This window comes from Ipomoea triloba, chromosome 12, assembly GCF_003576645.1.
Source record: "Ipomoea triloba cultivar NCNSP0323 chromosome 12, ASM357664v1".
NCBI lineage: Eukaryota > Viridiplantae > Streptophyta > Magnoliopsida > Solanales > Convolvulaceae > Ipomoea > Ipomoea triloba.
In genome coordinates, this window is record NC_044927.1 from 20,068,426 (window position 1) to 20,078,682 (window position 10,257).

Genomic DNA, 10,257 nt, shown 5'->3' on the forward strand with positions numbered 1-10,257 from the left:
TTTATGATAATCTAAGAATTATACTACATAAACATTATAATAATATATAATGTATAAATACCCACAATTATACTACATATTAGACTACATCAAAGTATTTAACATTGAATAATTATAATTAGATACAAACAATTATATAAAGTGGTAACCCAATATATCTACAATGCAAAGCCCATAACATTTATAATAATCTGACCCATTACTCAGCCCAAACCCGAAGCCCATTAGCCCACATATAAATCCTGGAACCCCTCAAAACCTACCCTAATCGACGATTGCGCTTCCTTCTTCTCTGCTGCGGTCGTCGCTCGTCGTTCTCTCTAAGATCTTCACCGATGTAGACCAACCTCCTCTGTTTCCGGCTTCGTGTCGTAACAATGAAATCGACACCGTTGCTTTTTTTTTTTTTTCTGAACGTCCAAGAAATCCAGCGCCTAAACCCTGTTAATATGTACTTACCATAGTTTTTTGCCGTTGTTGATTTCATACGCTTTCCAGACGACGATCAGTAAGAACGGTTCAGAGATGGCCTTGAAGCTATACTGCCGTCGTCAATCCTAGAATCAAGAATTTTGATAGATCCCCAATAGATAAGTATATGTTACCACTCCTATACTTATATTTTCATTTTTAATTTTTGCTAGGGTTTTCTAATTTGTTATGTTCTTACTACCAAATTTGTAATGAATATCAAATTATTCCACGAAATTTCAAACAATATCAAATTCAATGCTAGATCTATGTATATGTATATATATGTGTGTGTATGTGTGTGTATCTGTACATATAAACCCTAGATTATACATGCAAGTACTGGAAATACATTTTTTCCGAATATGGAATAGTTTTTGTCATTATTTAATTTAGCTAATAAATTTAAAATGTTTTTTTTTGCAGGATAAATGCACAACATAATATATATTACGTAATCAATCGTGTATACGTACAGTAGCTAAGTACAGATCAGGTAACAAATTAAATAGTTAAAAGTTGAATAATACATACCGGACATTGTTGAATGTTGTTTCCTCTTGCCTTGTGTAAACGTTGATGTAATTATTTTCTTCATCTTGGTTGTCGTATACTCTATTTGTGGACTCTGTTTTGTATCTTTTCTAATTTAGTGAGAAAAAAAAAATCAATTGGTATATATAGACTTTATCTGGATGCTATAAATTTTTAAAACCTGCAGTGACTCTTGTTTTTTTTCCTTGGAAATAGAAAGAGAGCATCCAAATTTACTTGTCAATATATGTTTATTTAAAAAAAAAAAGAATCTATGTCTTATTAACCATAAAAAAAGAATCTGTGCTAGGCAACTGGTAAGCATTAAATTCTTTATGCCTTATTATTTTTTCATTGTAAATAAGTTACTGTATTCTGTTTGCCTGGCAATATGTTTGTGCCAGTTTCAATAATTTTTTTTAAGTTAGTGGGCAGTGAAATATGTTTATTGCTTATTCCATAAGTGTGTACACATTTTGTCTTTTATTTTTGTTATTTATTCTTGAGTATTTTGAATTGTTTAATCTGTTTTTTTTCTTTGCCAGATTTGTTTTTGTTTGGTTATCTTAGTGTTTGTATGTCTAATTTTGAAACTATTATTGTGAAAAAAATTCATTGAGTAAGGGCTGTTGTAGGATAACAAACAATTGACAGATCCTACCCTACAAAGTTGAATCAAAACAATAAGGGGCTCTTGTTGGGATGAATAATAAAAATATTTGATCATGGCTGGAACATGATCATCATCCCACTATTGACTACAGCATAATATGATAAATATATTATGAATAATACCATTATAAAAAAAATCAAGTCCATCTTATTTCTTACCAAGTTTAGTCAACATGTTATTTAATCAAGTGTTTGTAACAGTTAATTTTTTTTAAATTTTTAAATATTATAGAGCTGATTATTAGTTTGGAGAACTAAAATTTGAAAAAGTAAATTGTAATGCATTTAAGAAATTATTAGACAAAAATGCTTAAAATTGTAATGCATTTAAGAAATTATTAGACAAAAATGCTTAAAATAGAAAGCATTTCATAGAATCATATAAGGTCATATAAATGTTTCAAAGGACTAAATCACCATAAGCAGGTGATATAAATCCATAGCCAACCAACAGGGATGCCTCCAAGTTAGATATAAATCCATAGCCAACCAACAGGGATGCCTCCAAGTTATATTCTTTCCTATTTTATGGTTGCCAGCTTTGACATTTTAATCCTGAGTTGGTAGATGAAAATTGATCCAGCATGCATCTATGCGTACTATCTGCATTTTCAGACTAAGGTACATTTTCTTTAAAATGATTCCTGAAAAAAATTATAATTAAGATGATTATAAAATGTAGCTATAATGACTCAGAATTAGATTTAAAAAATAATAGTTATTACCAGATCAGAGTCTTCATCATCTTCATCTAATTCCAGCATGTAGCTATAATGACTCAGAATTAGATTTAAAAAATAATAGTTATAATCAGATCAGGCTCAGAATGTAGCTATAATGACTCAGAATTAGATTTAAAAAATGTAGCTATGAATTTTTAATGCTAAATTTTCCAGATTCATTCAATGCCACACCCAAATACCCATAGAAGACAAAAAACAGTTTATATCATAAAACAAAAAATACAAAAATGATAAACTGAATTTACCTCCTCATTGTGAAACAAAGATTCTTTACTTTTCATGATTTCACATCCTTGATCTTTTGGTACTTCATATGTTCTAACAAATCTAACCCTTGTTGCTCCTCCTTTGGTGTTCAGTTGACTGATTTCCTTGACATATTTTGAGAACATATTTGTGGTGCTGGTGTTATTCATTGTTGATAATCTCTGGTTGAGTCTCTACAGGTCATTCGACCTCTTTATATAGAGGTTGAATTGAATCAGGAGCCTTATAGAAAAACGAAAAGGCAAGCTTTGGAACAATGAAGCATCAGATTATGTTATTTAAATTAAATAAATAAAAATCCTTTCAGAAAGGATTTCTTCAATTATATGTCAATCACTTCAAATTTGTAATTAAGAATGCAAACGATTCGTTTTCCCATATTTATTCGAATATTGTGCTTCTTGAATGTTTATTTATTGGAAGTTTCACAGGCATTAATTTAGCCAACTAATACATGCATAGGTAATACAAAAAAGTCTGATAACCTAATGTGAACATAATTATTTATCCGAACTAATACCTAGATGTTCAAAACGACGCCGTTTCAGCTTGGGCGGGAAATTGGCCAGTACTGCATTTAATGCTGCTCTTGTTGCTATTTTATATATAGAGATATAGAGATAGAGATTATTATTATTATTATTATTATTCCTTTTTTCTTATCATTGTTATTAATATTATTATAAGTTTTATTTTATTATTACATAATAATACTATTAATATTAATATTAACATGAATGTTCTTATAGGTCATTTTACATGTTAACCGCTGACCTAAACAGTTAATTTTTACCAAATATTTTTTTACAAACCAGTAATACAATCTGCTTTCTGATATGTAGCCGCTAACCGCTGATTGCCAAACAAGCCCATAGGCTATACAATGTGGATATAAACTCTATGTAATTAGAACACTACCACCACCACCACCACCACCACTACGACTACTACGACTACCACTAGCTGCTGCTCCTGCTCCTACTGCTCCTGCTCCTACTACTACTACTACTGCTGTTGTTACCACTACTACTACTACGACTATTACTACGACGCCTACTACTACTACGACTACGACTACAACTACGAACCACCACCACCACCACCACTACCACTACCACTACTACTACTACATATTTTATAAGGGTATTTATGTCTTTTAAAACATATTTCATTTCTATTCCTTAAACCAACCAAACACTGTAATATAATTCCTAAAGTCTATTCCTTCCGCGAACCAAACAATAGAATACAATTCTTATTCTATTCCTTACCTATTCCATTCCTTATGGAATAGCATTTCTATTACCTTAAAATTCATTTCGTGAACCAAACGTGCCGTAAAGGCTAACAATACTAAAAGTTATCGAAGACCTTTTCTTCGTCTATGAGAGGAAAGTAAGAAAAAAAGTTTATACTAGTTATCTAGTCGAGGATTGCAAGAAAAAGTGATTATAGTTCATCATCTAGTAGTGTTATTTTATTCCAATTAATTATATATAAATGGAGCATTTTATTTATTTATTTATTTATTTAAATTAAGAAGTCATTCAATGACTTGATTGAATTAATACCCAATTTAGTGCTCGACTATAGTGATTTTACTCAATTTAGTCCTAAGTGACTTTTTGTATTCAATTAAGTCTCGCACTTTGATAATTTTACACAATTAAGTCCTCCGTTAACAATTCCGTTAGTTGATGGTTAAAAGTAGGGTTAATATGGTAATTTATCCTCCCTCCTCCCTTTTGGTCAAATTGCCATCTTTTTCCTCGGCTCATTTCTCCTGCATCTTCTTTCCGACCGTAAAAAAAAAAAAAACCAAAAAAAAAAAACAAAACAAAACAAAAAACAAAAAAAAAAACAAAACCAAACAAAAAAAGTAGAAAGAAAATTGTGGAAAAGATCAAAGAAAGATAGATGCATAGAGAAGAGGGGGGAGGGGGGGTTAGGATTTTTTGGGTTTTGGCTTGTGGTTATGATGATGGAAGTTGTAGGAAAGTTGATGGCATGGAGATTGGGGAGGAGATGCAAAGTTCAAAATGGTGGTAGAAGAAGAAAGTGGTCAAGGGAAAGAGGACATAGCCTAATATTGATGAGCTCGTTGAACTTCTGGCCTCAAAACTCACTGTACGACTACACAGAAAAAATGGAGCTTCATCCGCCTCATGCAAATTCACTCTCTGTTTATCACATGTGGTCTCTGCCACCAGAATTATGGCTCAGGAAACTACTCGACCACTGCATATCCTTGCATGCGTTCCCCGGCCTCTTCCTATGCGTTTTCTCTTTTCACTCTGATCGAAGAACCTAATGCCCATTTGTGGAACACCATGATCAAAGGCTATGGATGGAGGAGAAATGAGGAAGAAGATGGCAATTTGACCAAAAGGGAGGATGAATGATAAATTATCATATTAAACCTACTTTTAACCGTCAACTAACGGAATTGTCAATGTGGGACTTAATTGAGTAAAATCATCAAAGCCTGGGACTTAATTGACTTTTTATACTCAATTTAGTCCAGGGCTAAATTGGGTATTAACTCTTACTTGATTAAACATAAGTAGAAAAAGAATGGTAATTCTTTATTCTTTATCTAAAAAGACAAATTCTTTCACTCCAATGGCCTCACACTCCAATTCGTTGTGGATATTGATTAGACTAGTTAATAGTGATTATAAGTTGATTAAATGCATTACTCTGAAGTATTGTTGTGAAAGACCGGGCTGAGTAAGAAATTCAACGTCGCATCTTCCTCGAAGTGTTGATTTTATTGAAATTTAGTTCCTAAGAACTTATTTTCCATTGAAATAAATTCTATATCAACCAAATAAGATAAAATCTTTTTCTTCTTTTTTTTTTTCAAAATTTAAGAAAAAATTATTTTTCCTGTTAACCAAATAAGCCATAAATCCATCATACACCACATTTAAATAGCTAGCCCAGGCAATTAGAAACAGCAAGAGAATTGGGTAAACGAAGTACCATTTGTTTCATGTAAATGCAAAAATATCTTGCTCGAGTATCTTCCTTTCAACAAAAACAAGCAAAGCGGGTGAAATCTCTTCACTTGAAATTCCGACACTGAAGAATTACGCTAAACTCATCTCACCTAGTATCCTATGCCCAGTTTCCTGCCTCAACACGTACGTACTCTTCATCATCAGGGTCAATAGTCTGTCTACAGCTCATCATGAGCATCATCATCTTCTGATGATGATCCACCACCTGGGGCACCACCTGATCTTTGGTACACAGCTGAAATAATTGGATTACAAACTGCCTCCACTTCTTTAAGCTTCTCATCAAAGTCCTCTTTTTCGGCATTCTGGTTGTCGTCTAACCACTCAAGGGCCTCCTTCACAGCTGTCTCGATCTTCTCCTTCTCTTCAGATTCAAGCTTATCAGCAAGCTTGTCCTTGTCATTGATTTGGTTCTTCATGTTGTACACATAGGTTTCCAGACTGTTACGGGCATCAATCCTCTCCTTTACTTTCTTGTCTTCCTCAGCAAACTCTTCTGCCTCGCGAACCATGCGTTCGATCTCCTCTTGACTCAGGCGGCCCTTGTCATTGGTGATGGTTATCTTCTCTGATTTACCAGTGCCTTTGTCTTCAGCTTTAACATTCAAGATACCATTTGCATCAACCTCAAATGTGACTTCAATTTGAGGGGTTCCCCTGTTCAAGTAGAATGACACTCAAATCACGGATCATTAACAGAAGCTGAAATAATTCTTCTAATGTTGGGGAAAAAATAGCCAATTGGACAAACCTTGGAGCAGGAGGAATTCCAGTAAGATCAAACTTTCCAAGCAGTCTGTTGTCCTTGGTAAGACTTCTTTCACCTTCGTAAACCTGTCAAAAAATTAGGAACAAGTGAAACTACAAGCATACAGAAGAACACAAATATGCATTGAAGCTGAGAAAAATGGCATTACAAAAATCTGTTTATTCATTGTGTATTACCTGAATGGAGACGGTGGTCTGTTGGTCTTGGTAAGTAGTGAAAACTTGGGATTTCTTGGTTGGAATCACAGTGTTCCTAGGAATCAATTTGGTCATCACTCCACCGACAGTTTCAATACCAAGGGTAAGTGGAGCCACATCCAACAGAAGAATATCTACAATTGGTAAACAATATGTAAATCTCTTACCATCAACTCTTATCATGATCACACACGATAATGGTTAAAATATGTGATGATTTCAAGTAAAGAGTACCTTTTGTTTCATCACCACCTTCTCCGCTTAGAATACCACCTTGTACAGCAGCACCATATGCAACTGCCTCATCTGGGTTCACACCCTTGTTAGGCTCCTTACCATCAAAGTAATCCCTCAGGAGCTGTTGAACCTTTGGAATTCTGGTGCTTCCACCAACAAGAACAATCTCATCAATTTGGTTCTTCTCCAATCCAGCATCATCCATAGCTTTCTTCACAGGTCCCATTGTCTTCCTGAAGAGATCATTGTTCAGCTCCTCAAAGCGAGCACGAGTCAATGGCTCAGAGAAATCAACACCATCAAAGAGTGATTCGATTTCAACTCGGACCTGGTGCTGACTGCTCAATGCCCTCTTGGCACGCTCACTCTCTCTTCTAAGCTTTCCAAGAGCCCTGTTATCCTTGCTAATGTCCTTTCCATACTTCTTCTTGATCAGCTTGATAAAGTACTCCATGATCCTTTGATCAAAATCCTCACCTGCAAGAACAAAGGAGTTTCAACACACAATTTTAGCCAGATTACTTTCACAAACATTAAATCTTTCTCATTGATGAGAAGATTGATAACTAAGTAAGGTTCTCATTGATGAGAATATTGATAACTAAATAAGGCTGTTAACATCCCAACATCACAATGCCCATCTAATTTCACAGCTTAGACTATGCCATTACTATTGGACAAGAAAGAAGTAGTGCAGGGGTGTGCACTTCCCTTCCAAGACCCCATAGAGGGATAGATGGAAGAACAAGTAGAGAATAAGTATTACTCTAGTATTAACACTATTATCTTCAGAATAAATAGCCCATAATTGGTGAACCACAGATAGCATGACCATAATTCTAGACACTACTTACAAGAGGCAATTATTTATTCAAACAAAAAATGAATCCAATGTGGTGTAAGATCCTCACCTCCTAGATGGGTGTCACCATTAGTGGAAAGAACCTCGAAGACACCATTATCAATGGTCAAGATACTGACATCAAATGTTCCACCACCAAGATCAAATACGAGGATGTTTTTCTCACCACCTTTCTTGTCCAGTCCATAGGCAATGGCAGCGGCAGTTGGTTCATTAATAATTCTTGCAACATTAAGTCCAGAAATAATACCTGCATCCTTGGTAGCTTGCCTTTGAGCATCATTGAAGTATGCTGCAGGATATTTAGTAGATGTAAGCCAAAATTTAATAAGTTGAAGCAATTAACATGTTATAATGTGTGATAAAATTGATCAAGTCATAGTTTAAAGAGTTGTAATATATACCAGGCACAGTAACAACAGCATCCTTAATTTTCTTCCCAAGGAATGCTTCAGCTGTCTCCTTCATCTTTGTTAGAATCATGGCACTGATTTCCTCAGGGCTGAAGACTTTAACTTCCCCATCTCTGATTTTGACTTGTATATAAGGCTTGCCATCCTTGTTAATAATCTTGTAAGGAACAAGCTTCATATCCCTCTGGACTTCCTTATCCTCAAACCTGTTAACAGTGCATAGCAACTATAAGTATACTTCAAACACAGGCAAAAAGGATAAGGCTTTTCAACATATTACAAAACTGGACATTACTTTCTTCCAATAAGCCTCTTAACATCAAAGACAGTTCTTTCAGGGTTGACAGCTGCCTGGTTCTTTGCAGCCTCACCAATCAATCTTTCTGTGTCAGTGAATGCCACCCATGATGGTGTAATACGATTTCCTTGATCATTTGCTATGATTTCAACATGACCATTCTTGTAAACACCAACACAGGAGTAAGTTGTTCCAAGATCAATTCCAATAACAGTTCCTAATTTTGTTGCCTCCTCCTTTGCGATAGAAATTGCAGAAAGACATCCTATTATATAAACAAGCCAGTCAGCATAAACTCATTTCAGTTCCATTCAAGTTCAAATCCACATGGCATAAGTTCTTCACAAGTTTGTGAGTAATAACTAATAAGAGGGCTTAAGAATGATTGAATGAAATCAGCAAACCACATGAACACACAAAATTTGATTTATAAAGAAGACTATTTTAGCTAGAGCTTTGTGATTCATGCATGAGTAAAATTGTCTTAGCCTCAGCAAATGAAGGAACTTGAAATGTCCAGAAATTTGAGTAAGCTGTAAAAAATTCCCAGGGTAATCCAATTATCACCTGAACTCTGTAAGTATGTAGCTGGGTTCAAATAAACTGGAGATCCATTTAAATTCAGAGAATTAGAAACAGCCCACAATTGATTAAGATATTGTGTGATACAGTGATAGAGAGGGTGTTCTTTATGGTCTGGATTTCTGTTTACAACTTGACTATGCAAGTACATAGCTGGGTATAAACAGAAAATATAAAGAGTTGGAGTTATAGAAGAAGGCTACTCCACATTCTGTTTTTTTTTTTTTTTTAAATAAAGTCAATGAATTGTCTTCAAAGTCTCACGTACTCGTGGTAACACAGATAACTTAATTAAGGATGAAATGAAACTATCGTCCAGATTTAGACAATCTAAATTCTAATCAAATCAAACAAACAAATTTAGAAAGTTACAGATCTAGATCTACTCCGCTACTCTCCATATCACAGCATTATAAGCCATAAATAAATACACAGATCTATTCGGCAAGCTTGCCGCAGCAAAATGAGCAAAACAGAAACAGCAATTCTTACCAATGAAGACGATCGCTAGCACGACGAGTGAACCACCTCGCCTCCAATAGCCTCCCACGGCCATGGTTTACCTGTCACTTCCTCTCTTCACCTACAATGTATGCAAATCATCCGTATGTGAAAAAACCAGAGATCTATTCTCTATAACGATAATATAAAGTTCGAATAGAAAAGCATTAAAGCATCAAACGAAACAATCGAATCATGCATCGATGGATCCATTCAAAAATCAAGCAAGTTAATATACGTTTATGAATCTTACATCTATAATATCAGTATAAACAAAGCTCATACCTTTATCCGAAGACCGAGAGATCACTAGGCGCTCCAAAAGCGAGTTCGAGAAGAGTCGACTGTGTTATAAGGGTGGCGACGTTAAGGAGATCGGGTTTTGGGGAGGTTGAAGTGAGAGAGTAGACTGAGCAGTGATTCTCAGTTGGTACGTCCACCTGAAGATAATGGAGCTACACACTAGGTTTTGACACGTTTTAGTCTTTTAAAGGAATCGACGTTCGAGGCTTCTAGAGCCAGTTAACTAATTGAATAAAAATTTTATTTTTCTAAACAAATAAATTAAAAATTAAAACAAAAATAAACATGTTCACAATTATCTTTCTAGAAAAGTATAGAATGCTCTGTTTTTTTTTTTTGTTTTTTTTTTTCAAAATTTTAAATGTAAATCCTTACAACATTACCT

The 10,257-nt window shown here is 34.6% G+C and overlaps 1 protein-coding gene and 1 long non-coding RNA gene across 3 annotated transcripts; one reads left to right on the forward strand and one right to left on the reverse strand.

The window, feature by feature from the left end:
• Nucleotides 1-272: 272 nt before the first annotated feature.
• On the forward strand, nucleotides 273-2,941 carry LOC115998416. Of its 2 annotated transcripts, none has more exons than XR_004093892.1 (2): nucleotides 273-967; nucleotides 2,217-2,941. It is a non-coding gene; the product is annotated as an uncharacterized LOC115998416 (long non-coding RNA). The 2 variants fall into 2 exon arrangements; XR_004093891.1 differs by having other exon boundaries at nucleotides 2,780-2,941.
• A 2,711-nt stretch (nucleotides 2,942-5,652) lies between these two features.
• LOC115999034 (luminal-binding protein) lies at nucleotides 5,653-10,002 on the reverse strand. Its single transcript, XM_031238762.1, has 9 exons — nucleotides 9,855-10,002; nucleotides 9,561-9,651; nucleotides 8,484-8,751; nucleotides 8,180-8,394; nucleotides 7,825-8,067; nucleotides 6,911-7,390; nucleotides 6,656-6,810; nucleotides 6,462-6,544; nucleotides 5,653-6,367 (listed from the first exon to the last, which is right to left on the reverse strand). The coding sequence occupies exons 2-9, from the start codon at nucleotides 9,622-9,624 to the stop codon at nucleotides 5,869-5,871; spliced, it is 2,007 nt and encodes a 668-aa protein (XP_031094622.1). The 5' UTR covers nucleotides 9,625-9,651; nucleotides 9,855-10,002; the 3' UTR covers nucleotides 5,653-5,868.
• Between the last annotated feature and the right edge of the window lie 255 nt (nucleotides 10,003-10,257).

Bases quoted from the DNA above. Each gene is read 5' to 3' on its own strand.
- LOC115999034 (XM_031238762.1), bottom strand. From the start codon at position 9,624: ATGGCCGTGGGAGGCTATTGGAGGCGAGGTGGTTCACTCGTCGTGCTA. The intron at 8,752-9,560 runs GTAAGAATTGCT...TTTATATAATAG, and splicing joins GCTAGCGATCGTCTTCATTG to GATGTCTTTCTGCAATTTCT. The intron at 8,068-8,179 runs GTATATATTACA...AATATCCTGCAG, and splicing joins TGCTGTTGTTACTGTGCCTG to CATACTTCAATGATGCTCAA.